At 45.0% G+C, this 25977-nt stretch overlaps 1 protein-coding gene across 4 annotated transcripts in view; it reads right to left on the reverse strand.

Moving 5' to 3' along the window:
- RBM27 (RNA binding motif protein 27) overlaps positions 1-25977 on the reverse strand; it is a 691940-nt gene that overhangs the window by 147340 nt on the left and 518623 nt on the right. For all 4 annotated transcript variants that reach the window (XM_085618112.1, XM_085618111.1, XM_085618110.1 and 1 more), the window contains one exon: positions 9837-9965. In XM_085618112.1, the coding sequence (XP_085474238.1) occupies positions 9837-9965 (129 nt within the window). The remainder of the gene's footprint in view (positions 1-9836; positions 9966-25977) is intronic.

Genomic DNA, 25977 nt, shown 5'->3' on the forward strand with positions numbered 1-25977 from the left:
ACTGGCGTCGCAGGTGGGAATCCCAAGGGGCTTTCCACCGGAGCGAGACCTGATCTGATCACGGATCCAAAGGGCCTCGCTGATGCTGGGGGAAGACCCCATCAGCGTGAATTCAGTCAAGGTTCCTCTGGGCTCCTTGGGGCAGAGACACCCACGAGAGGGAGGAAGATAACCAAACCTAGCATTAAGAGAGCTAATTCTCTCAACTGATCCAGGGTTGCCTCGACACCGGGGAGTAACAGAAGGCACAGGGTAGACTCTCGCTCCGACTTCGGAACCCAAGGATGTGGAGGGGCGTCAGATGCCGCACGTATGTGAGGAAGGCCGCAACTTCACCCTATTACATTATGACTTACCAGTCGACAGAGGACGAAAGACGCTCGTGGGAAGGATTCCTGGAGCAGGGCCTCGAGAGGTCCTCAGAACAAGAAGACAACCACGACTGACGTGGGGCCTGCGATCACCGAGTCACCAGGAGGGTCATGCTGCACTCCTGCAGCACCGAAGGCTAAAGTGGAAGACAAAAGCCATACTCCTCTGAGTCGTGGTGAAAACCCAGACACCACATGCAAATAATATGAGGTTCCGGGGCCGACATTGGTCATCCACAGGACCCTGGAGACACCAGAAAAAAGTGCATTGTGTTGTCGTCAAAACTTTGAGAGAGGCCGAAAATGGCCAGAGGAACCGCTCTCCGGATCCACGTAGAAGCACAGAAAGGAAGAAACGGACGTCAGCGTGTCAGGGAAGGGCTTATATAGACTCTGTTATGAACAACAAAAGAGTGAGGGAGGAAAAAAGGAGCGCTGGCCACTCTCAATCGCCGAGGAAAATGCAATCAAATCAACGAGAGAGTGCGCCTTGAATTTATCAAAAGAGCACTACTGTAGAATCCAAGTTGGTTTCTTTAGAAAGCCCTCACTCACCAACCTGGTTGGTGACATGCTTCATCATCGGGCCCCACCGGGAGAGGCCGAATGCCACCCCGGTGTGCTTCGAAGCCAGAATTACTGTAGAGCTGGTGATGTGAATGGTGTGTGGTGATAGTTAAAAAGTCTTATTTTTGTCACCAAAAATAATTTTAATGGAAGCCAAACAGACATATATAAAAACAAGGTGTAGGACGTATGGACTGAATAGATTGCTCAGACAAGTCACTTTGGTGTGGTCAACATGTTTCAGCCTATGTGTTATGTTTTAACAGGCATTCGTCAGGACCTTAGATGTATGTGAAACCCCGGCGGTATGGGCGCGCTAAGGCCCACCCTAACCTGAGGGTTAAAAGTGTGAAAAAATGTAAGAATAAAAGACATTTTTGTGTTGTAAAAAAAATGGCGACTCCCGCAATGGAGAGGAACCGAGTTTATTCTGGATAATGGACAGACCAACAAAGACAAACGAAAGAGAAAGACACACATGTAGAGATTAGACATGGTCTTGCAGGTTTGTCAATGGTGGACATACAGTAACAAGTGCTCTGCGTGGTGCACTTAAACGGTAGCGCTGAACATATGTCTATTATGAGATCAGAGAGTGCTTACACGCTGTAGAAAAAAGGTTAAACGGTAACCGTAAAACATAAACGGATATGAAGGGCCCAGGACAAGCACTAGCATTAAGGCAAAGTCATTGTGAAAGAACAATATGCGCAGAGAAATAGACACACAGTGTGGTTGGGCACTGAGCATACATTAATTAGATTATCTCTCACTTTGGGTGTAGAAACTTACTACACCATGGGTCTCGGGAGGGGGGGTGGAAGCTACAATGGCACACCCTAGGGAAAAGCAGGGAAAGGGGAAAAAAAGAGGACCAGGGGGATCCTTGCTTTGTTGAAACTCACACCCGCTAAGCTTGGCACCCGCTTGGCACCTAAGCGGAACCTCTGAAACCGGACCCCGATGGTAAGTGAGAGCGGGGGCCGGTGTGCTGATAAAGAAAAGATACGAACCTCGCGCTGAAGAGGCGAGGGAGGAAGGTGTGGCCACAGAGGGGGGCGTGCCCGTATAGGGCGTGATGACGTTGTAGGAGCAGTGTCCAATGGCGCTGCATTGGACAAACCGATCTTGACGGTAACCAATCGGCAAAGAGGTTACTATGCGAGTCTTCATTGTCAAGGACACAGAAGGACTCGTAACGCAGTTCCGTGTACGTAATACATTCAGCTCGTGTGAATCGCTATGTTACACACCGGCTGATGACGGAAACAGTGGAATGCTGCTTAAAGTCCAAAATGGGTACATGACGATTTAAAGGCATAATAACAATAAAAATTACATGTAACCAGGATACAATGGTGGTGCAAAGGAACACGGGAGGATGGGCTGTGTAAAAGGATTAAGCTCTGTTGCGGAGCGAGATATGCAGAATGGCATAGCGGGGAAGCGAGGGTCTGTAGGGTATACAGTGCAAGGTGGCGGAGGGGGTCTAAAAGAAGGGTGGGGTTTAAAGAAAGGGAGGGGTGGGTTGGTAGGAAGGGGCATTAAATGTCTGAAGGCTGGTCAGTACTTCAGGGTTATCAGGTATCAAACTGTCGTCATGAGAGACAGAGGGTCTAAAAAAAAAGGGGGGGGAGGGAGGAGGGGGTCAGTACTTTATATGTGCCTTCAGGGTTAGCAGGCATCAAAATAAGGTCATGATAGGCAGAGAGGCTAAAAAAATGGAGAGCTCCCTATCATAGGTCAAGGCTAGCACTAGATGCGTCATTAACTAGTGATGCAGCACAGATGACCAAGGAATATAGTCATTTAGGCCCTGGAGGCGAGTGTCCAGACGGTACACCCACCTCTGTTCCTTCTCAAAAAGGATTTTCTGAAGGTTACGTTCTGAGTGTACTTGCTCGATTATGGTCCACCTGAGGTCATTAGCGGTGTGTTTGTGTTGCATGAAGTGGTCGCTTAGTTTGGTTGTAATTCTGCCACAGCAGCTATTACTCCGATGTTCTCCTATGCGTAGTTTGATTTTGCGTGTCGTCATGCCAACGTAGCGTAGCGTAGTCCACACGGGCAAGTGATCAGATAAACTACATTAGTAGAATTGCAATTGGTGTGGGCACGCTGAGTCCAGATCTTGCCTTGTTCCAGAATGAGAGTTTCTGTCTGGCTGGTGAGATGGCAGATGCTGCAGGAGGTGCAGGGGTAATGACCCGTGATCTTAGGCAGGCCCCAGGCTTCTGTGATAGTGGGATCCCTCATCTGGTTATTTCTCGGGCGTGTGTGGACTAAGGTGTCTTTGATACTGTGTCCTTTTTTGAAGGAGAAAAGAGGCTTTTCCCACTGGCGGTTGTTGCTTGTGAGTATACTCCAATGTTTATTGACCACTTTCTTGACAGCGTTGGAAGCACTACTATAAGTGGTTACGCATGTCAGGGGTAATTCCTGTTTGTCTTTGGGGTTGTCTTCCAGTAGTGCCTCCCTGGGCTGGTTACGTGCTCTTTTGTAACCTTTGTTAAGGACATGGTCTGGGTAGCCCCTGTGTTTGAGTTTGGTGGTCAGATCCAAAGCTTGTTGGCTGAAATCTTCAAGATTGCTGCAGTTTCTTCTCACCCAAAGGTATTGGCCATAGGGTAAATTTTCTCTAAGGGACCTTGGGTGGAAGCTTGAAAAGTCTAAGAGGTGATTCCTGGCTGTGGGTTTGTAGTGGGTCTTGGTGATAAGACATCCACTGGATTTTAAAATGACTACATCCAAGAACACTACAGATTGTGGACTGCTAGTGTGGGTGAATTTTAAATTTGGATCTAGAGCAGTGGTTCCCCAACTTTTGACTCCTGAGGACCCCACTGGAAGTCGGGGACCCCCAAGCAATTTGTATGATTTAAATTTCAAACGTTAAAACAGTAATTCGAAAACAATAAACATGTGTGCACACAAAACAAATACTCGAATTACTAAGGATTTTAGGGGCATATTTACAAACCCCTACCACCATGGAAACATCACTTTTTGCAACATTCGCATGTCGATGAGGGCTTCGCCTTATTTACAAGGCAGCGGTAATCCACTAAACACGGCTTAACGCTGCCATGTAAATAAGACCCCCTTTCGCGCAATGCTTAGCGTGAAAGGAGTGGCTAGTGGGTTTTGCAGTGGGCGTTCCACCGCAAAACCCATTGATTTTGATGCTGCCCCCTATTCACAGGGGCAGCGTAAATAGAAGGCAGCGCCAAAATTAACACCAGAGAAAAACAGGTCTTAAGTGGGCAAAACGAGGGGAAATGTTTTATTTCTCCTTATTTTTGCTTTTTCCATGTGTGCTGCCTTGTGCAGCACACATGGAAAAAGCAAAACGCCTTGCATTGTTTATGTTCAGGAAGGTGACCCTTCCTGCACATAATCATTAAAAAATAAAAGGCATTTTGTAACTTCCATGTGTGCTGCATTTAGCAGCACACATACAAGTGACAAAACCCCATTTCAAGATTGTTTATGTGCAGGAAGGGGGGACCTTCCTTTACATAAACAATCTTCCCCTGCACGCAGAAACCCTTGCACTCTGTTGCAAGGGTGCCTGCATTGGCGCTACACTGCTAAGTGTAGCACCAGCACAGGGCGATATGTAGGGCTGCATTATATTCTTGTAAATATGGTGCAGCCCTGCGTTTCTGAAGTGGCGGTGCGTGTCGTTAAGCCACAGAGGCAAACGACACGCTCCACCACTTCTTTTGTAAATATCCCCCTTAGTATTTTATATTTGAAAGAATTTGCAAAAAACTAAAATTTTAATGGGAAGGTTGGTGCTGCATCTCTGTGAATAACTTTTAAATGGTTGGTTTTATTTCGCAGTACGAGGTTTCTACTCCTGCCAGGACCAGACTGGAAACCCAAAGCAGCCCTGGCAAATGTTTTCAGACCAGTCCCCATACGGTGCACACCAACTGCATTGAGTGTGTGTAAAATCACACGCTTTTAATTAGACTGTTTTTAAAGCAGCGCGGAAACACTCTGTTATCACCACGAGTTAGCGCGTTTTAAAGGAACTGCCATTTTATACGTGTTGAATTATCTCACTGTTGCTCACCTGCCTTAGCGCTGCAGCTCCGCCCACCCCGGTCCATCACGGCGTGTGCCAATTGTGGTGAGGGCCGAGCAAGCAGACGCATTTCCTGGGAGGGAGGAGGGGAGGATTTAACCTGACTCCTCTATTTAATTTCATGTGCAGGCGACCGCGCAGCGGACGCGCGCAGCGGGCGCGCCAAAGGCAAGCCCGTCTGCGTCCTTCCGCGCCGGTCTGGGCCCAGGTCCCCTGATCCCAAAACTTCCAGGGATAGGATTACCTACACCAGAGGGGAGCTACTTATATTATCTAAACCACTGAATCCTACATGTAAACATAGGCTAAGTGTAGACAAAAACACATTGAAGTGCTGGCACTGCCAAACCAACTTCAGACCAGAAACCCAGATCAGTAAGAACCAAATGTGGCGTTTTGCTCTGCTCAATTGCAGATCGTTAGCCAAACACAAATATGAAATTAAGGATCTGCTTGAGGAACATAAACTACACGCCCTATTCCTGACAGAAACATGGCTTATTGAGAGTTCCACCCCAGATGTTTTGGATGCCATCAATGATGATTACAGGATGATGAGGCAGGACCGTTTGGGGCGAACTGGAGGAGGTATAGCCATAATCCATAAAGTCACTTTGACATGTGACGCTAAACAAGTTGATATAGATGATTGTGAAGCTCTCTCATATACTTTATCAACCAGAGAGGGCACCACATTAACCGGATTTATAATATACAGACCGCCGGGCCCAGCTACTAAATTTATATCAAGTCTGGTGGACACAATAGTGCAACCAGCCCTTAGACACAACAATTTTATGGTGCTTGGTGACTTAAATATTCATTTTGACAATAAGCAGGACGATGGAATAAATCTCCTATGTAAAGACCTACTGACATTAAATCTAGCCCAAAGGGTCACAACTTATACACATCAAAAGGGGCACATATTAGACCCTATTTTCACTAACTGTGAAGATGTAACGGTTGGACTTCCTTGTCCTATTCCGTGGTCAGACCACTACCTAGTTGTTTTCTCCATACCCTTACACAGGAAAATACCGAAACAGCCCAATCAGAAAATAACTACAAGGAACTGGAATACATTTAATTCCACCTCCTTTTCTCAGGCACTAATAGAAAGGGAACCCAGATTGGACAATGACACGAATCGTGCAAATGACCAACTAGACTCATGGATCTGCGAGACACTTAATGAAATAGCACCATGGAGCACAAAGATCCCCAAAAGGAGGGGTGCTACCGCACCATGGTTCAATAAAGAATTGGCTGTAGCCAAAAAGAAATGTAAAAAGCTAGAACGTATATGGAGGAAGAATTACTGCAATAAGCCTAGAGAGGAGTATAAGTACGAACTAAAACAATATCACTCACAAATCACGAAAACCAGAGGTACATACTATACAGAGAAAATTAATGGAGCCGAGAATACTCCTAAAGAACTATTCACAATATTGAAGTCACTAAAAACACAGAAGGAGTTGGATGAGGATCCTACCTCCAGGGAGAACTGTGACAAAATTGCAGAGTTCTTTGCCTCTAAGGTCAAGAACATCGATGACACCTTCCCTATAGAGGCAAGATTAGGTACCAGCACTATTGACTCTAATAAGGAATTCTACGCAGGAGGAACGTTGGACGTATTTACCATACACAGTCTAGCCGCACTCAATGATATAGCTAGAGGAATAAAATCCGGCTCCCCCCTTGACGCCGCTAGACCAGATATAATTATGGAAGGTGGCAACCCTATCATGCCCCATATCTTAGACATTATCTCTCGCTCCTTCCAAGAAGGTCTGCTCCCCGATAAATGGAAACAGGCTATTGTCAAACCTCTGAAAAAGAATCGCCGTATTAAACATACTGTACTAGAAAACCTACGCCCAATCTCTCTACTACCTTTTATAGCAAAGATAGCGGAGAAAATAACTAATAAATAATTAACTGACCATATAAATAAATACGATCTATTACATCCTTCACAATCAGGTTTCAGATGTGCGCACTCAACGGAGTCAGCATTACTCTATGCTACTGAAGCATTGAGGAAACATGCCGATGAAGGGGATACTGCTGCACTGATCCTTCTTGATCTCAGTGCAGCTTTCGACACTGTATCCCAACAGCTGCTCCTACAAAGACTGGAAGCATGCGGTATTCGGAATAAGGCTTTGCGCTGGTTCAAGTCTTTCCTCTCTGATCGTAGTTTTAGAGTGGCTCAGAAACCTTACCTATCAAAGAGCATGTCTCTAGAGCAGGGAGTCCAGCAGGGTTCTATACTAAGCCCTACCCTCTTCAACCTATACGCAAGTCCCTTGGCTGAGCAAGTGGAACAACACAATGTGTCAATCGTCTCATATGCTGACGACACACAGCTAATTGTCCTACTGTCACAAAGGGAGGAACATGCAGCCACTCGCTTCTCCAATTGCCTATCAGAGGTTGCGAACTGGATGTCACTGTCTCAAACTAAACGGGAACAAAACGGAGGTAATGATTGTGGGGAAATCGCCAACCATTTGGTCGTCCGCTTGGTGGCCAGTCTCCTTAGGCCAACTACCCAACCCTAAAACTGAAGTAAAAAATTTAGGAATTTATTTTGACTCCGATTTGAGCTTCATCAACCAGATACACAGGGTTGCGGGCAAATGCTACGGAGCTATTAAAGTCTTGAGGAAAATTCTTAACCTCCTGCCCTCTAGTGCCAGAAAAACCATTGTCCATGCGACAATAACCTCACAACTGGACTATGGGAATGTTCTATATCTTGGAACCACTAAGGGGGGACTTACCAAACTACAGAGAGTACAGAATGCTGCTGCTCGACTAGTACTTGGCTTACCCAGGAGAGCAAACACAGAATGCCCTGAAAAAACTTCACTGGCTGCCAGTAGGAAAGAGGGTCATATTTAAGGCTTTGTGTTATGGGCATCGCATCCTCACGAAATCCGGCCCTAAATATCTTCACTCGCTCCTGAAGGAATACAAACCTGATCGAACTTTGCGATCCTCGGATAAGGCCTTGGTTAAAATACCCAGGATATATAAAGCAAGCCCGCTCCTTCAGGTATCAAGCCGCAAAGACCTGGAATACTCTGCCAATAACCCTAAGAATGGAGACTTCTGAAATACACTTCCGCAAACAACTTAAAACATGGCAAAAATGAACTATTATAGATTCATACTAGCGCTTCTCCCTCTTGTAACTCTCTCTCTCCTGTGTCATAGCGCGGGGACACACCGTTTGTGGTGTAACCAAGCGCTTTAAACAATGGTGCAGTCTATAACATGTTTATCACTTTACATCACACACATATAGAGACAATTAATCATAAGTGTAAATCAGTGTATAGAAAATGTTACATAAGGCAAAGGGGACTACAAGGTGTAGGATTCACATGTCATTTACACTTGTAGGCATTTTTAAAGAGTGCTTGGTCTGGAGAAGCACAAAAAAACTCGGGATTCAGAACATAAGACAGTGGTTAGCATTGACTTTAACAATAAAAATGTATTTCCACCCTGATAAACCTTTTTAGCAGCATCGGGATAATGAAAGACCGGGAAAAAACATAAGTTACTAACTTGTACCATGCAGTTTGCAAGCAGCTCTTTGATGACAGTTTATAGGTCACTGTGCTAGATTACGGTTGTCACTTATGTACTGCACAGTAACAAAATAATCTTTGTGACAAAAGCAGTAACCCACTCGCCTATGCACATAAAATACTGTTATTTAAAATGCATGGTACGCGTTCTTTGCAGCAGGCATATTAACCCTCTGTGCTACATTAGATAACTCAAAGCTGCCACAGGACAAAACTCTCATCTCTCTCCAGCAGGTACATTAATCACTGATGTTATCTTGACACTTTTATTGTTGCTGGAAAACTGCTAATTATACAAGTGCAGTGCTTTTTAAACTGCTGCCTGCGGACCCCCTGGGAAAGTGTCAGGGACCCCTGGGGGTCCCCGGAGCACACTTTGGGAAACACTGATCGAGAGTATTGACCCATTCCAGTAAAGCCAGAAGATCACTCTCGGTGCCGTGTCAAATTAAAAGGACATCGTCTATATATCTCTTCCAAAAACTTATCGAGGAAGAGAAAGGGTTGCCGATGCTCAGAATGTGTCTACGTTCAATATCATGAACGTAGAGTCCTGCCAAACTAGGCGCGAAAGTGCTGCCCATCGAAGTGCCTGTTACTTGTAGGAAGATGTCCCCTTTGTATTCGAAAAAGTTTCGTTTTAGTGCTAGGGTGGCCAACTTGGATTCTACAGTAGTGCTCTTTTGATAAATTCAAGGCACACTCTCTCATTGATCTTATATAGTCTCTGCCAACTTCGCCTTCGGTGGACGACATCATTATGGAGTCACTAGTCACCCTTTACCGACATGCAGAGGTGCTGCTGTAGTAAACTTTCCTGATCCAGTCTGGCGCCTGGGGACAATTGAAAGGTAAGGAATCGGAGGTTAGATGTCTCTATCAGATAGCAACTTTCAGAATGGATGCAGCTGCTTGATAGTAAAGGTGGTTGCAGTTATCAGTACTTTTCGATTCAATGTCTGCCCAGTAAGTAATCACTGAACACAGCCAGTTGTTTAATTATATTATTTCTCTAAAAAATATATAGAATGCAGCACCTGTTAACAGAATAAAGAACGTAAACAGCAGGACTGGTCATTTTCAGTGTTGCGATGCATTATAGCAACATTAATACAGACTTAACAGGGGAGTTGAATTAAAATGTTTGCCCTGAAATCAAATGTTGTAAGCTAAACTACTGCAATGGTTACTTACCTGGCAGTCATCTACAGTAGAAGTCGATTGGTTTGTCTCACTTTGGTTCCCACTTGCTTGTCCAAGGTTATGCTTTGCAGATACCTTATTAAGGACATATGCACCTGGACCTTGTGGCTTAGGTAAAGCCTGGAAGAAAAAAAACAGGTGATAAGATATTTTACCTCAGATGCAGCCAACGCTTTTAAATTTAACTTTTTTCTTATTTAGTTTATGAAACTAGAGGGTGAAAGCACTGAAAAAGTAATTTTATTATTCCTAATAATGTGCTTTGGATAGGACATGAACAAGTTTCAATCGAGAGTTTAAAAAAGCTTAGTGACATTCAAACATGACGAAAATAAATTTTAGAGGGTGGCAGAAAGTATTAGTTTAAGGCCTTCCTGAAAGAAGACTAGAAAACTATGGCATTTGTCCAAAAGAGAGTACATCCGTTTTTTTTGCTGTGCCAGTACAGGTCTTATTTTATACTTGTATGGCTTTGAATCTCATTGCTTACAGATGGAAAAAGTAGAGGATTCGGAGATCACAATAGCTCCTGGAAACATTTAGTATCAGGTCTTGGTTATATGGACAGATGTATAGATCATGCACAATATTTTCTATTTGATCCTAATTTCATTGCAGAGGCCAATGCAACTGTCCAAATACTGAATAGGGATGATCAAATCTGCTGCAAAAGAGGTATGTTTTGCTGCTGGATGGGAGGCGATAGGGGGCGCACAGGCAAGATGGATGCATGGCTGTGAAGCTCCTGCAGCCCAGATGCCAAATCCGTAAATATCCTGCCCGTCTACCACTGCCAGGAACCTGATGTGACAAAGAAATGCCCCGTTAAATGAAGACCTGGTAGGGAGTGACCACTGGTACGCTGTAATCCTCTACGGAGAAGGAGAATAGCGTGGGCCGCATTGGAGGCCTGGCGGACTGGTCGTGGGCTATGCCGCCACTGCGGAGCCTGGAGGGAGACCCCTACCGCTGGAGCGGCACAGTCAGAGACAGCGTGGAGACATATTGCTGCCACCGTGGCCCGGCCACGATAGAGGGAGTGGGACGGAGCATCAGCGAGGATGCCTGCGTCCCTAGATGCAGTGATGGCAGAGCACAAAGGAGACTGGTGGCTGCAGATTGGGAGATGGCAGATTCAGTAGAGAGCCAAGGTGTGTAGAGGAAAAGCCCGTGGTGTCAGTGAGACGTTCCCAGGAACGAGAGCTGAAGAAGGCACAGGTGGCGGGTCGATGAGTTATCCCGCATAGGTGAGGCTCGAGGTTGCGGGCGAAGGGCGTGTGAGGCAGCACAACGGGAGAATTGCGAAGAGGCGCGAAGCCGTTGCAGGGCACACGCCGGAGGAAGAGACCGCGACCCGCAATACCATTAAGAGACACAGACACTGGACGCCGAGAAGAGTGAGGAGTAAACACCAACCATGTAACCTAGAAAGGTGGAGTATGGCAATGGACCACAGCCATTAGAAAGGCTGAAATCAAGGAGGTGAGACACTACTAATCACAGTGAGAAAAATACATTGTGGAATATACGAAGCAATACAGTAATTAAAAGCACAAACTATCACTGGTCAGCAAGTCCAACAGAGCAGGTAAGCAGCAACAGGCCAGTGGTCAAATGGCAACACCGGTTCGAACCGATAAGGTAAGGAAGACAGGCACACAATTCGGGCCGGAATATATAGCGGTGGAGGGCGTCAGACTAGCGAGGCCACAGGCCACTGAATCGAAGTGAGTACCGACAGCTAAGACATTAGGGGAACGTTGGCATAATAACTAGCTGGGGGGAAAACATGGGCAAAACAGAAGGCAAGCAGTGCAGGTTGTCTTTTGAACCCTGGAGGGCAGGTGGTGCCAGTCTACATTTACAGAAAGGGAAATGGCAGAGGGGCCAATTCTGCTCACGAGGCTGCGGATGATGTAAAGTCTACTGGAGTCCATGAAGCATAGCCTCACATCCATAGAAAGCAAAATGGACTCGATATGCTCCCGAGTTGACTTCCTGGCTCAAAAACTGAAAAACAAATGATGGTAGGCTGCAGGAAGCAGAAAATAGGCTCTCGGATCTAGAGGATACATCGGAGAGTAGAAAAGGACAGCTATTGCAAATGGAGCGCCTCTTAAAAGTCATTGTCGCAAAGAATGAGGACTTAAAAGCGTGCTCTTGGCGCAATAATGTATGCATTATGGGGTCGCCGGAGAGAACCAACTCAGGGCGCAAGGGGTCTATGTGGAATGGATGGTGGAGACGCTGCACAGGGGCGGATGCCCTTTCTATACAGCTTGTAGTTGAGAGCGCTACGCTCGCTGGGGCCCGGCGTCCTCTGGAGGTACCGCCGCGGCCTATAATCGAGAAGATACTCAACTATTGGGACCGGGATGCCGTCCTTAACATCTCCAGGGAAAAGAAGCAGCTTGAATTTGAGGGGAATAAGATCGCACTCAACCCGGATTTCACGCTGGCGGTGCAGGAAGCCAGGAAGAAGTTCCTACCAGTCGAGCAGAAACTGAGGAAGGACCAAATAGACTACTCAATATTATAAAAAGCTCACTCACCAGGGAAAACAATGCTCCTTCACTAATTCACAACGGGTGGAAGACTACCTAAAAGGTTCAAGATGTCGAACAGCAGGGACACCGAGACATCGCCTAGGAGGTCCCTGTAACCCGCATCGGTGCATGGATAAAAGGGGTCGGGCTGGGGCCGACCGAGCATCGACCTGGAACCAGAGGGCACGACTGAAGTGTGTCTGGAATGAGGATACCTAATAGTGGCAGAACAACGGGCACCCACTGAGAATAGCCCATATGTCGTCACTTTAACATATGACTAACTGCAACTTCAGGAGGAGGTAACAAGACACTAACGATCTCGCATCCGGGCACCCCGGGCACCCCCCCACCCGTGCAACAGGGGAAGGGGAGCGGCTGTGCCCCCAAAAAATAAACACCCCAGAAAGAAATCCCTACCGAACTTCTGTGAGAACCCTTTTATACTCTGTGGTCTCTTTAACTCTACATTCTATTTCTCTTAATTCTTGTCTCTTTCACATTTCCCTTCTATTTGTAAGGGGTAATTCACTAATACTATAGTAGTATCAGTGGTGGTTACTGTTTAGTGATCACCTCGTAATAGGGACCTACCTCAGTTAAAAGCCCATATGGAATATAGACATAGTGAGACCCAGCGACATCTGTGAAGCGGACAGGGACTGGAGGGAAAGACTTCAGACACTATCAGCTCAATCACTAGGCATTAGTTTATGGGGCGGGGGGACCTATGTCTTCGACAAGTTGGGGATGTCGATGTGGGGGTGGGATGCATCTGCACAAATGTACAGTACAGGACTACAAATTGAAGCCATTACCTGTCAGGGTGGCCGGAACAGCAGGAGATGGCAGCCCCTTGCCAAAGCACATACAGCAATATACTTTCTCCCTTTCAAATGACGGAGCAGTGGGGTAAGGCAGGACTGAATTTACAAACCAAGTGCTGGGAGAAACCCTGAAACGCAGACGAGTCCTAGCTTATCTGGATAGGCACAATATCATGTTAAAAGGAAAACACATGGCACACAGAGCAGACTCTGCATTTGCTTCCCGTAGGGTGTGACAGAGGTTTTTCCGCATACTCCACATACGCCATAGGTAAGGCGATACTAATGAAGAAGAACATGCAATATGTGGCGATGGGGTATATGCAGGACACAGAGGGTCGATAGAACATTATGTGGGGGAGACTGGCGACATACTCTGACACACTGGTTTGCTGCAATGGACCGAATGTAGATTACCCGTATTTTTTTTAATGTCCTCTCGGGGTAGGTGCTTGACATAGGGTCCACATATGTAATATGGGGGGCGGGGAGGACCTAAATACATCCTTGGAACATCGTAAGGACAGATCAAACCATCACCCACATCATTACACAGCCACATAGAAGCAGCTGCAGCAGATCCTTGCAAACCACTACCTAATAGACGCATGGAGACACCTGCACCCTCAGCTAGAAGGCGGCACCCATTTCTACGCAATACACTAAACTTGGTCCAGAATAGACTACTGGATAAAATCCAGAGGGATGGGAACATAGGTGACACAAGCTTACCATCTGGGCCGCACTATCGAATCATTCCCAGGTCCGAATTACACTCGCCCCCGTCTCACTGTGTCTCAAGTCGCCTGGAGACTTAACCCTACGACCATGCTAGATGCCCCCTTTCAGAGAGAGCTGGGGCAAGAGATACAATAAGTTTTCCAACAAATGTTGGATCAGTACTGCGCCTCACCACTGTATGGGAGGCGTTCAAGGTCACTATTAGGGGCATATGCATCGTAAAAGGAGGTGGTGTGAAGCAGGATACACGCAACACTCTCACCTGCCTGGAGGCAGACCTTAAGAGGCTGGAAAAAGAACGTGCAGAATCCCCAACAGCGCCTACAAAAAATAGCCCTCAGGGATACGCTAACAGAGTCCAGGGAAACAGCAGACCAGGAATGCCTGTTACGGGGACAATATTTCAAGGCGCGCAGATATGGAGAGGGAGAGAGACCAGGGAAAGCACTTGTGGATCAAGTCCACTGCCCTAGATTTGCCAATTACCTGCTAGAGATAGGAGATACCAATGATAACCTACATAAAGACACAGCCAATATCCTACAAACTTTCACTAGATTCTACTCAACATTATGCTCTACGAGCGTGTGGCAGGCTACTTCCTTGGATACTTATTTTGAAGATGTGGCAGTGAGGTAGCTCAGGGCGGCACAAAAGGAATTCCTGGCAGCGGAGAACAAGGAGGATGAGATTAGAGCAGCAGTAATGCAGCTCCGATGTGACAAGGCACCCGGCTCAGATGGTCTACCGGCTGACTTCTATAAGACATATGTGTATTACCTGGTCCCAATTCTTAAGAAGGTATACGACGAAGCTAGGGAGGACGAAATCCTTCCTCAGTCCATGAGAGAAGCAACCATAGTCTCCCTACTAAATGTAGGGAAGCCTGGGGATAGATGCAAGTCATACCGGACATTATCCCTTTTAAATTGGGATCTTAAGATTCTAGCCAAGGTGCTTGCGAATAGGCTAAGCCTCCGTATGAGCTTCCTGGTACTGCCTGATCAGGCGGGATTCATTCCAGGGTGCTCGTCTTCACATAACCTACAGACTGTATGCTCATTGCTACAGGATGTACACCTGGACGCCACCAAAGAGTTTGATTCGGTGGAGTGGGGGTACCCCCTGAGGGTGCTGGGGCGGATGGGGATCCCCTCTGGATTTCTCTGCTGGATAGATTTACTGTACCATCAGCCGCAGGCCACGACATCGGTGAATGGCGTGTGCTATGCCCCTTTTTAGGTATCACGTGGGACGAGGCAAGGGTGCCGCTATCGACCTCTATTATTCACATTGGCTATAGAGCATGTGATACGGTACTTCATCAGACATATTCTGATATCTCTGTATGCGATGATATTACTTTGAATGTCTGGATTTCACAGATTAGCCTAAACCCCATATTACAGGAATTTACTGTCATTGGAGGAATCTCAGGAATTACTATTAACTAGGCAAAGACGCAAATGTTTCCATTAACTACAGTCACTCGCCAGTACTATCTAGATTACCCTATAGGTTGGTACCAGGCGGAGGTAAAGTATTTAGGAATAACTGTCACTCGGGACCGAACAGAATTGATATGGACCAATTACGGTCGTGCCCTGACGGACATAGCGCATTGGATCGCCTGCCCCTCTCAATGGCAGGACGTACATCATTGATAATAATGATAATACTGCCCAAGCTACTGTACCTGTTTCTAAACATACCATACAATCAGGGACAATTTTTTTTCTAAAGAGCGCCAATCACAGCTGATCAGACTGGCATTGGGAGGGAGACAACCCAGGCTAAAATGGTATACATTAACTCGCTCCTTTTCACAGGGGCGCTTTGAGGCGCCGGACATATAAATATACTATAAATGCGCACAGGTACACTACTACACTTACTGGTTTCATCCTCCCCCATACATGCCGCACCTAGCCATTGACCAGGGAGACAGGGACCCTTTCCCATTAGCGGGATTCATCGCACATAGACCCTAGGGTCAGGGATTTGGACTTCACCAACGGTAGACTGCACTAATGCGGCATGGAGGGACAGTGCAGCTAGAGTTGAAATACAGCTGTTTTGCTCACCAGGACTGCAACTCACAGTATCCGGACGTTGAGGAAACAAGAGAAGTTGTTTGTCAGCGAATGCTGCAAAAATTCAAAATGAAAACATGGGGGAACCTCTAAAACAAAGGCCTTTTTAGAACTAAGGAACAATTCTTTCACCATTGTGAACCTACGCCCATGGAGCTGTTCATGTACGTGCGACTCCACCAGTGGGTTAGGGCCATTACACCGGACTTCCCTCCAGATCCACCTACGCTGAGCCCACTACAGACAATCTTACAATGCGCTTCCCCATCTCATGTAGTCTCCCTGCTATATCACCACACATATGTATCGTCGACAGAAGCCCCAGGCACCTCTAGGGCCCGTTGGGAGACATACTTGGGCACACCCCTCTCTGACAAACAGTGGAAATATTGCTGTAATCAGACTGGAAACATCAGCAAACAGCCGCTTTAAGATAATACGTAACAATTTTATCCACAAGGCTAAGATGCGTAGGTTCCAGATTCGGACAGATGATAGATGTGACAGGTGTGGGCATGGGAACGCAAACTTTCTGCACTTCCTGGAAGTGCTCGCAGAGATGGTAGGTCCCCTATTATGGCCTTACTGGGATATGCTGAAGTTGAGGCCGCCTATAGGAAATTTACAGCATTAGGGCTTTTGTTTGCGAAAAGAAGGGTAGCTTGTAGGTGGGGGGCGGCGCAGGGGACTGAGATTTAAGGACTGTATTCAGGACCTTATACTGTGGCAGGAACAATGTCTCATATATGCCGAGCTCCTCCTGCCAACCTCCAGGCCAAAAGACATAGGATCCTCTACGAATGCATGTATTAACACACACGCCTTAGAAGAGTGGGGAGAGCATGATGAGCTCTTGTGGGAGGAAACAGCAGGAGGAGGGGCGAAGAGGGAGGGCATGTGGAGCATTTCTTGTGAGTTGTGGACCTACCTCCCGGAGTCAGACTGAATTGGTTTTTCGAATATGGCATGTATTAATTCACCTTCTCCAACTATTGCTTAACATTGTTGATGCAGATATCTCATTGTTGTTTGTATCCTAAAACTTGAATTTAAAAAAAAGTTTTGCTGCTGGATGGATAAAAGCTTTAAATGAGGAGAGGTATGACAGGTACATCACAGAATGCATTGCTCACTTAATCTGGTCAGGGTCTTACAAATGCTTACATTTCTTTAGCGAATAAAGGTAGAAGTGAGCTCAGTGTGCAACTCTGTGGATGTGATGGATGAGGGTAGTTTCAAGAGTGAAGCTGGGGAATTTAGCTAATGAAAAGATTAAGTGGCATATCTATTGATGCAACAGTTTTCTGCTTTGTATGCCATTTTCTTTTTTTTGTTTTTACACGTCATTGGTGAAGGAGTGGAATGAGCAAGGTGGGAATGTAAGTCATGCTGTGCTTTGTGCACTGCACATCGTAACTGACAATTTACAGGCCATTTTTGATTTTGTATTCACTGACTGTTTAGTATTATTTTTTTTCCCATGGAATGTCCATTTTTTATGGTGTATCACTTGCTATATACCCAATCTGGACTGAATTTGGGCTTCAGCCTGGAACAATGTGTAGCCCCCTTAGGCCATGTGCAGAGATCACTAGCTGCATGCCTGTCTGAAGTTGTACTGATATTAATTTGGAAGCTACCAGATTACATGTAGATTCAAACAGTACCAAAGTTATTAGTGAGTTAAATTGCATTACCCCATTTATCTTTGTCATCCCTTGATGGATTTGCATAAAAGTATTCATTTACCAAAAATCTAAGTCTGCTAAAAGTCTGCCAAATTTTCTCCAGCTCCATCAAACTATCCCAAAGTTACTACTAAGTCAAAAATGTTTGTACTTTCCATTAACTCACCCTCCATTGTATCTTCATGAAACCTGAAATATCTGCGGTGGGCGAAACTTGCAAATTCCTCCCACATTGATGGAGATTAATCAAACAGCCCTAAAGTTCTAAGCAACTGAAAATGTTATTGCCCCCCTTGTAACTGTAGCCACACATAGATTTGATTTGAATTATTACTTACTGAGCGCATGACTGCCGAGGCGTCTTGGCGCGGACTGTGATACATAGATACCCAAGGCATCCTGACTCTGGTTGATTCGATTTTAGAGAACAACCAGGTTTTCAACTCCTTCCTTAACCTCAGCCGATTCGGTTGAAGTCTGATTCAAAAGTTTGGCTGCACAGAATGACAACATGCGCCCCCCCCCCCCCCCCCCCCCCCCCCCCCCACCTTGCCTTGCAGATTTTTGGAATACAGACAAAGCCCTTCATAGAGGATCTAAGTGTTCTAACTGGAGAGTACATGCAAAATATTTTCCGTATCTCCCGAGAGATTCCACCAGAGGGCCTTGTGTACTAGACAAAAAGATTTAAATTTAGCTATTTGTTGGACAGTAAGCCAATGTAAGGCTCTAATGGCCTCTGAGGTGGGACGATCCTTAGGGATATTCATGAGCAGTCTGGCATCGGCGTTTTAAAGAGATTGCAGCTTCCTCTCCTGCACCTTAGCAATCCCCACAAAGAGCACGTTGCAGTAGTCTAGTTTAGATAAAAAAAAGTGCCACTATAACGGTCTTTTGGGAGTTCATACGCAATAAAGGGAAACATTTTTCCTCAGTGTTTTTAAGAGGAAAAAGCAGGAGGAGGTTAGCTGGTTGACTTGAGCTGAAAGGTTGAGCTGATCTTCAAGGATCACCCCCAGATTCCTGACCTTGGTAACCGGGCGAGGACAGACTACTGCATCCATTGGCCACCAGTTGTTATTCCATAACGAAGGTCCCGTACCAAATTCGAGGACCAGGGTTTTATCAGTATTTATTTTCAGGAAATTTTGGCTCATCCAGATCATCATGTCTTTCAGAAAAGCATGAAAACTGTTGGCCACTAGCTCTGATGGTTTAGACACCAAGACTATAAGCTGCGAATCATTGGCATACATGATCGCGAGAACCCATGCTTCCTGACTAGGTTAGCCAGCGAAGACACAAATGTTGAAGAGGGTCGGTGACAAAGCAGAACCCTGCGGGACGCCGCTTGGGAGCTGAAAAGTTCCAGACTGTAGATTCTCCCAATTAATATTTTGTTCCCTGTTTTCTAGGAAGTAGGAGAGGAGGCTCAGAGCGGTATTCTCTATTCCCACATCTCCCAGCAGCTGCACCAGCACCGTATGGTTCACAGTATCAAATGCCGCCGAGAGATCCAGGAGAATCAGGACTGTTCTGCCCACCCCATCAACTATCCTCCGAATCCCCTCAGTGGCTAGTACTAAGGCTGTCTCCGTTGAATGACAATGCCTAAAGCCATGCTGTGTAGGGTCCAGCAAGGAGTTGTATTCTAGATATTTTATCAGCTCCTTGTTCATGGCTTTTTCCAGTATTTTTGCTGTCAAAGGCAGCCTGGAAATTGGCCGTTAGTTTTTAGGCTCTAAGGGATCAACGGCTGGCTTTTTAAGAATTGGCCTTATACAGGCCTTTTTCCAAGCACTAGTATATTTACCCGTTTCTAGAACTTGGTTCAAAAGAGGACTGAGATGTTTACGGATAGTTTTTGATACTAGTTGAAAAATAACTGGAGGGCAGGGATCATTAGGCGAACATGATTTTACTAATATCATGAGATTATGAACCTCCTCCAAGGTAAGTGCCCTGAAGTGTAAAAGCCTCCCATGTGCTGCCCCTACATTTAGGTTTAGAGGGCTGCTACCTGGCGTGGTAATAACTGAATGTAAAAGATCGTTTTAGATCAGTTGTACTTTATTCTGAACAAATGTAGCCATTTCATTATAAAAAACTTGATCTGGCCTGAACGGAGCAGTATGATGAGGTTTAACTAGTGTGTACACAGTTTTAAAAAGTTCCTTAGAGGAATGTGCAGCATCTCCAATTTTAGTGGTGAAATATACCCGTTTGGCTTCAATAATTGCGTGCTTGTATTCTTCTAAGTTTACATTGTAGGCTAACTTGTGCTGAATACTGTAATCATTCCTCCAGGTCCGTTCACCACTTCTACATTTCATTTTTATAATTTTTAAGTCCGGACTATACCAAGGTGCAGTTGCTGATGCCCTTTTGACTGTTTTATTTATTTCAGGGGCAATGCCCTGTACAACAGCCCTAATCCAATTGTCAAACTGGTTGGCTGCTGTATCATGGTCACTATCTAAAATGGGCAGACCAGGGTTCAAAGCATGTTCCAGGTCCTCCCTTTTTATACTGTTCCATTTCCGGACGCTCTCCTTCATAGCAGGAATGAGTCGCGATTGATTAGGCATTGTTTTGGCCACCTCAAAGTATATAGCTCTGTGGTCAGTCCAGGGTAGCAGTAAAGTCTTTGTGATAGTTATATCAGGTTCATTTGTGAAGATGCCGTCCAAAGTATGGCCTACCAAATGTGTGGGTTCGGATACTATTTGGGAAAGACCGTATGCAGCTAAATTATCTACGAGTCAAGATGTATCAGGATTAGTCTCTGATTCGAGGTGATAATTAAAATCCCCCATAATGGTAAAGAAATCAGACTCCAAACTTAACTCTAAAAAATTCAGAAGGGCCTACGAAAAAGCGGTTCTAGGCCCAGGGGGCCGGTAGATGAGAAAACCTTGAAACGTGGAGCGGTCATTAAGTTTAAAAGAAAACAATAGCGCCTCTGCCGGGAGCAACGGTGAGGCCTCATGGCGCAGTTTTAGGTAGTCTCGGTAAATCAAAGCCATGCCCCCGCCTCTACCCTCTGCCCTGTCCTGTTGTACCACTGCATATCCCGGAGGAAGGGCCACATTCCAATCAGAGTCAGAACTGACGTCTGTCCAAGTCATAGTTAAGAAGATAATATCTGGCTTGTCTGACTGTAGAAGGCACTCAAATTGATATTTGTGTTTTATGAGTGATCGCGTGTTTAATAACATACATAATAGAGTATGTTTTTGCACTTGTGTCTCAAACCTAATTTATATGGAAGGGCTTGTCTGAGATCATGGCCTTTATTGCATTCTGAGGTCCCCTTACTCTCCGTTTATGATGTAGTTAGTTCGATTAGTTAACTCCGCTCGGCCCCGGTTAATGGAGAAAAACAGAAACCACAGCCGAGGCATTTATATATTTCAGACTTTATCCCCCCCGTCAGCGGTTACATGCCTGGCACTCACCATTCTTAATATCACAGAGTTGTTGCTGGCTGTATTTATGAACAGGAAATTGACCAGGGGTTCAATGTTATTGCCCCCCTTGTAACTGTATCCACACAAAGAGGAGTTGGCATACAAACAGAAAACTAATACATTCATGACTCTACTAAATTCTATGCAGTTTCATCACCCAGTGGAAACTTTATAAGCAAACAAACGTTTTTGGGCATCCCCTTTTTAGCTGGATAGTTCTAGATGGCTCTGCACAAGTTTGAAAAATACTAGGAGTGGCCTCAACATAGTAAACACCTGTCAAGACAAAGTGTTAACACCGATGACCACCACGCACATTTTTCACATCAATATCTCAAACTACTGTATGGATTTACAAAAAAACCACAATTTACACAAAACCAACAGATTTTAGTTCTACTTTCATCCTACGTTTTGAATAAACTTGTTCAGCAGTTTTTGCTGTAGGCACCAGAAAGACATTCCTCAGCTATATGTCTTCCATTAAAAAATAGAGATTTTCAAAATTGCAATTTTTGTCAATCATTATTTTGACAAATGTCATTGGCTGATGGAGCAGACTTTGCTTTTATTCCAGCCTTATTGGAAATCATAAGTTTTGACAAAATCATGAATTTAGCACTTTGGAAAAAATATTCCACATCAATCAAGGGGCACCATGAGGGGATTCCAAATCCAGGGGGTTGCTGGGTGGCAGGGGTGTGGAGTGCAAGCAGAAAAAGCCAACCCCTTTGCTTGGATATAACGATATTCAGCAGACAGTTTGTATTCAGACTAAAAGCACCATTTTTAAAAAAAAAGAAAATGTTCATATTAAAAAAAAAAAAAAACATCTTGCTCCATTAAGCCCAAGGACGTACACAGTCTGTGTTGAGCAACTGCAAAGGGTTGGGAGCAGGTGGTGGCAGAGGGCCTGGGACAATGGGAATGCACACCGAAGGTTGGATGCACAAGGCAGTTTGGGTGCATTACCTGGCATGTGGCCCGCATGCAGTGCACAGATTTGAGGATGCACTCTGCAATGAATGGATACATAGCAGGTGAATTAAGTCTCATACGTCAAAATAAAAATGTACTGAAAAAAACATCATTAAAGGTTAGTTATGATTCAGGAAATAAACCTACAAAACTCCTAAAATTCCTCGGATATGGTCAGGAACAAACAACGCATGCCAAAACTCACAGAGATGATAAGATTTCTCAAACTCAGGAGAATACGTAAATATTGTTTCCAACTGTATTCGATCTAAGCAATTTGTTGGTGCAATGTAGATTTCTCTTGTCATTAATAGTTGGCCAGCTGAACACTATAGACATGAAATTTGTCAGATATTTAGCATTTTTGTTTCTATATCCCTGCCAAGCCGTGACCTCACTGTTGTTCCACTGGTTCTCTAGAGTGTGGGGGAAAAGAACGGGTTCTGAACAGGCTTGCGGTACTCACAGGAAATAAGTGCAATGGATTTTGGAAATCACCTGCAAGTGAAACGCATGTTTAGGCTACCCGTCTTTTGGTTGCAGGAATCAACTCCAGGCTGTATGCAAACATATCTGTACCATATATTTTTCAACATCTATACAGACAAAAGACTCGATCAATGGGTGTCAGATCTCCCTTGCTCAATTGGCTATCTGAGAGGCAACATTGAATATGCTGGTCCTGTGATTTTGCAATGAACTATCATAAAACAATAATTCATTTTTGGCCTCCTTCATCCAGAAAAAGGTATGATGGTTTGGTGAATGCATATCTCCTTTCCCCTGGGACTCTGGAGTGTCGCAGTTACCTGACATGCATAGTTTTGCATTGTAGCCCAGGTCTTCCCGGCACAGAAACAAAGCACCCCACCCCCAGTAGACTCCTGGAAGCTTTATAGGCTTTAGTCCTCAGTTTTGAAAAACCCAGTACCATATGGAAACATACCACCACATATTTTAACATCTATACATCCCAAGGTTTCGTTTGCTGATTGTTAGATACCCTCACCCCAAATGGCCGACTATAGAATATGTAGGTTCTGATATTTATTTGCTATTTACTTCCTTTAACCAAGGATTTCTCTTTGCTCTGCTTCACCCACAAAACATATGCTGAACTGGATTATACATATCTTCATTCCCCCTGTCTTCTGAGTGCCAAGATATCAAGCATGTGGAAATGGGTTGGAATCCTAGCTTCAGCACTTGGCCACAAAAATTATACAACACTTGGGTAATAAAAAAAGCTAAATGTCAAAAGCTACTGCAAGGTTCAGTAATGTTCTGATGACAATAAATAATTATCAAGTTCTTACTGGTGCTACTCCCCCCTAAACACAGACTCCTTATCTTAGACTATCCCAGGCCACCACTTTTTCTTCTGAAGCATTCTTCCAGTTTCAGATTTCCTACTTTAGAATAGATACCAAAGTAGTACTTCCTCCAAGGTGGGGGATCTGTGAAGTGGGCTCAGAGCAAAATGTCTTGAAGAACCAAGCAAAGGAAGTTTCCCTCCTGTCAGACCTGGCTGTAAAAGCAGTAGTGCTTCGTGAGCGCATGAACCAAATACACATTGTAGCATGGCATATATCAAGGACAGGAACCCAGCTTAATGGCCATGGTTAAATAAACTCAGACTTTCTGGGAGCGGATTCTTAGCCAGTGTGCAGTACTTTAATGCAGAGGATTATCCCCAACCTGGCCACACAGCATTACATTTCCTCGCTCTGGAGAACTACACAAAAAGTTAATGGCCTACTCGATTGGTACGACTTTGTAAAAGCTTAAATCCCTTTTGGGGTTTGACCGATGGAGCCTCTGCTCCTCTTTCCCAGAGTGAGGGGGAGCAACGAAGGCTGGTAGAGTGATGGATTGCCCAACCAGACAGGGTCAGAGCCATCAACACCAATTTGCCCAGGAAAAACGTGATGTAGGGTAATTGCACGGACATTGCCTACAGTTTCACTTACATGACAAGCTCATGTAATCCCCATGAGGAAAACAGTTTTGAAGGTCAAGAGAAGGAACGAACTGCTATGCAGATGCTCAAAGGGCATACACAAAGAATGTTGAGACCAAATTAAAGTTCCTCTGCGGCATTACAAAGTAATTGGGAAAGAATGTGTGTCAAACCTTTAAAAAACCGCTTTACAACAGGCGATTTGTTAATAGGGCATCTGGTTTTATGGTATTTATGTTTTTTAACCGCTTCAGTGCTCATGACGAGTCCAGCTCGTCATGAGGCACAGTGGAGCTGTGCTCATGACGAGGTGGGCTCGTCATACCCGTCACGGCCTGCCCACGCGCAATTGATTCCCCGCCTGTGCGGGAGAATCAATCAGTGGGCGGGGTCGTGACGAGCTCAGCTCGTCACAAGCACAGCTCCACTGTGCCTCATGACGAGCTGGGCTAGTCACGAGCACAGCGCCACCGCCCCCCCCGCGCTGTGGGGGAATTACCCCCCGCGTGGAAGGGGTTAACATTACTGTGTGTATTTATCCACATTTATTTATGGCCATCTTATTGGTATTTATCCAAATTTATTTTGTGTTTTCAGTAAAAAAGGAGTCATAAAAGGTACATTTCCCCATTTAACTGATGAACCTGCTCTCATACTTTGCGACCTTAGCAAATTAAGCAGCCAAATATAGCAAAATATTACACCCACAGGTAAATATCAGCTTTATAATACACATATATAATTAACCTATCCCTGTATTTAGGGAAATCTGAAACGGTTTTTTTTTAACTTCCCACGCTGTCTATCTGCTCAGCTGTTGTCCTAGAAAGCATGATAGTGAGCATGGAGATTCACCCACAAGAACCAACATTTTCAGTTTTTTTTCTGCTTTTAAAAGTAAATACAGATAGGAAACACTTTGTTTTATGTCTGTATTTATCTGTAAAAATCATTAAAAACTGACAACTGGGAGGATTCTTTATAAACAAGAATGGCTGGTCAGGCAAAAGTAGAAAGAGGAGACAAATACCCTTTTAGAGTATCCACTTCAAGACCTTTCTTAGCTGAAGACTTAACAAATAAAAGGATATGCTACTGCTGCACCTTTAATAGTTGAGTGTAGCGCAAATCACGCCAGTTTAGAAACTTGTCCCTAACACACAGCATACACTCATTTCATGGACATATGCCTGGCAGAGAGGTTGACATCCACCCACCTTGGGGTCAGCTGGAAAACAGTTAACTGCCTCCAATCCATTAATTTAAGTTGTGCAGATCCAGGTGGAGGACTCTGCCATGCTTGCTGGGAAAAGAGGCGCTCACGGGGTGGCAGCCAGATCAGAGGACAGATGTTCATGCTCAGGATTTCTGGGTACCCCACTCTCCTGAGCAAGACGAGCTTCATAGTCAGATGAATGGCCAGTAACTCCAGTAGGTTGATATAGCACATCTCCGGAAAAGATCAATGGTTCAGCCCTGAGCATTGGGTTGATTCCCACTGGGCACAATATTTTGCTCTCTATGAGAAAAGGGTTTACGTCCTTTTATGTTAGCCCGAAATGCATTCGATTTTGGATAATTGAAAGGATCACGATGATGGCCTTTGAAATTACATATGAATTGATTGAATTGAAGTTCATTATATAAATTCATTGGATTACAAATTTCGACTACTGTCTTTTTCAGTGTACAACATAAAAGGACTTAAACCCTTTTCTCATAGAGGGCAAAAGATTATGCCTAGGGTGATTCAACCCAATGCTCAGGGCTGAACCATTGATCTTGTACTCAACCACGCACATGATCAAAGAGCGATACCCTAGGAGCAC

Source organism: Triturus cristatus, chromosome 7, assembly GCF_964204655.1.
Source record: "Triturus cristatus chromosome 7, aTriCri1.1, whole genome shotgun sequence".
NCBI classification, from domain to species: Eukaryota; Metazoa; Chordata; class Amphibia; order Caudata; family Salamandridae; genus Triturus; species Triturus cristatus.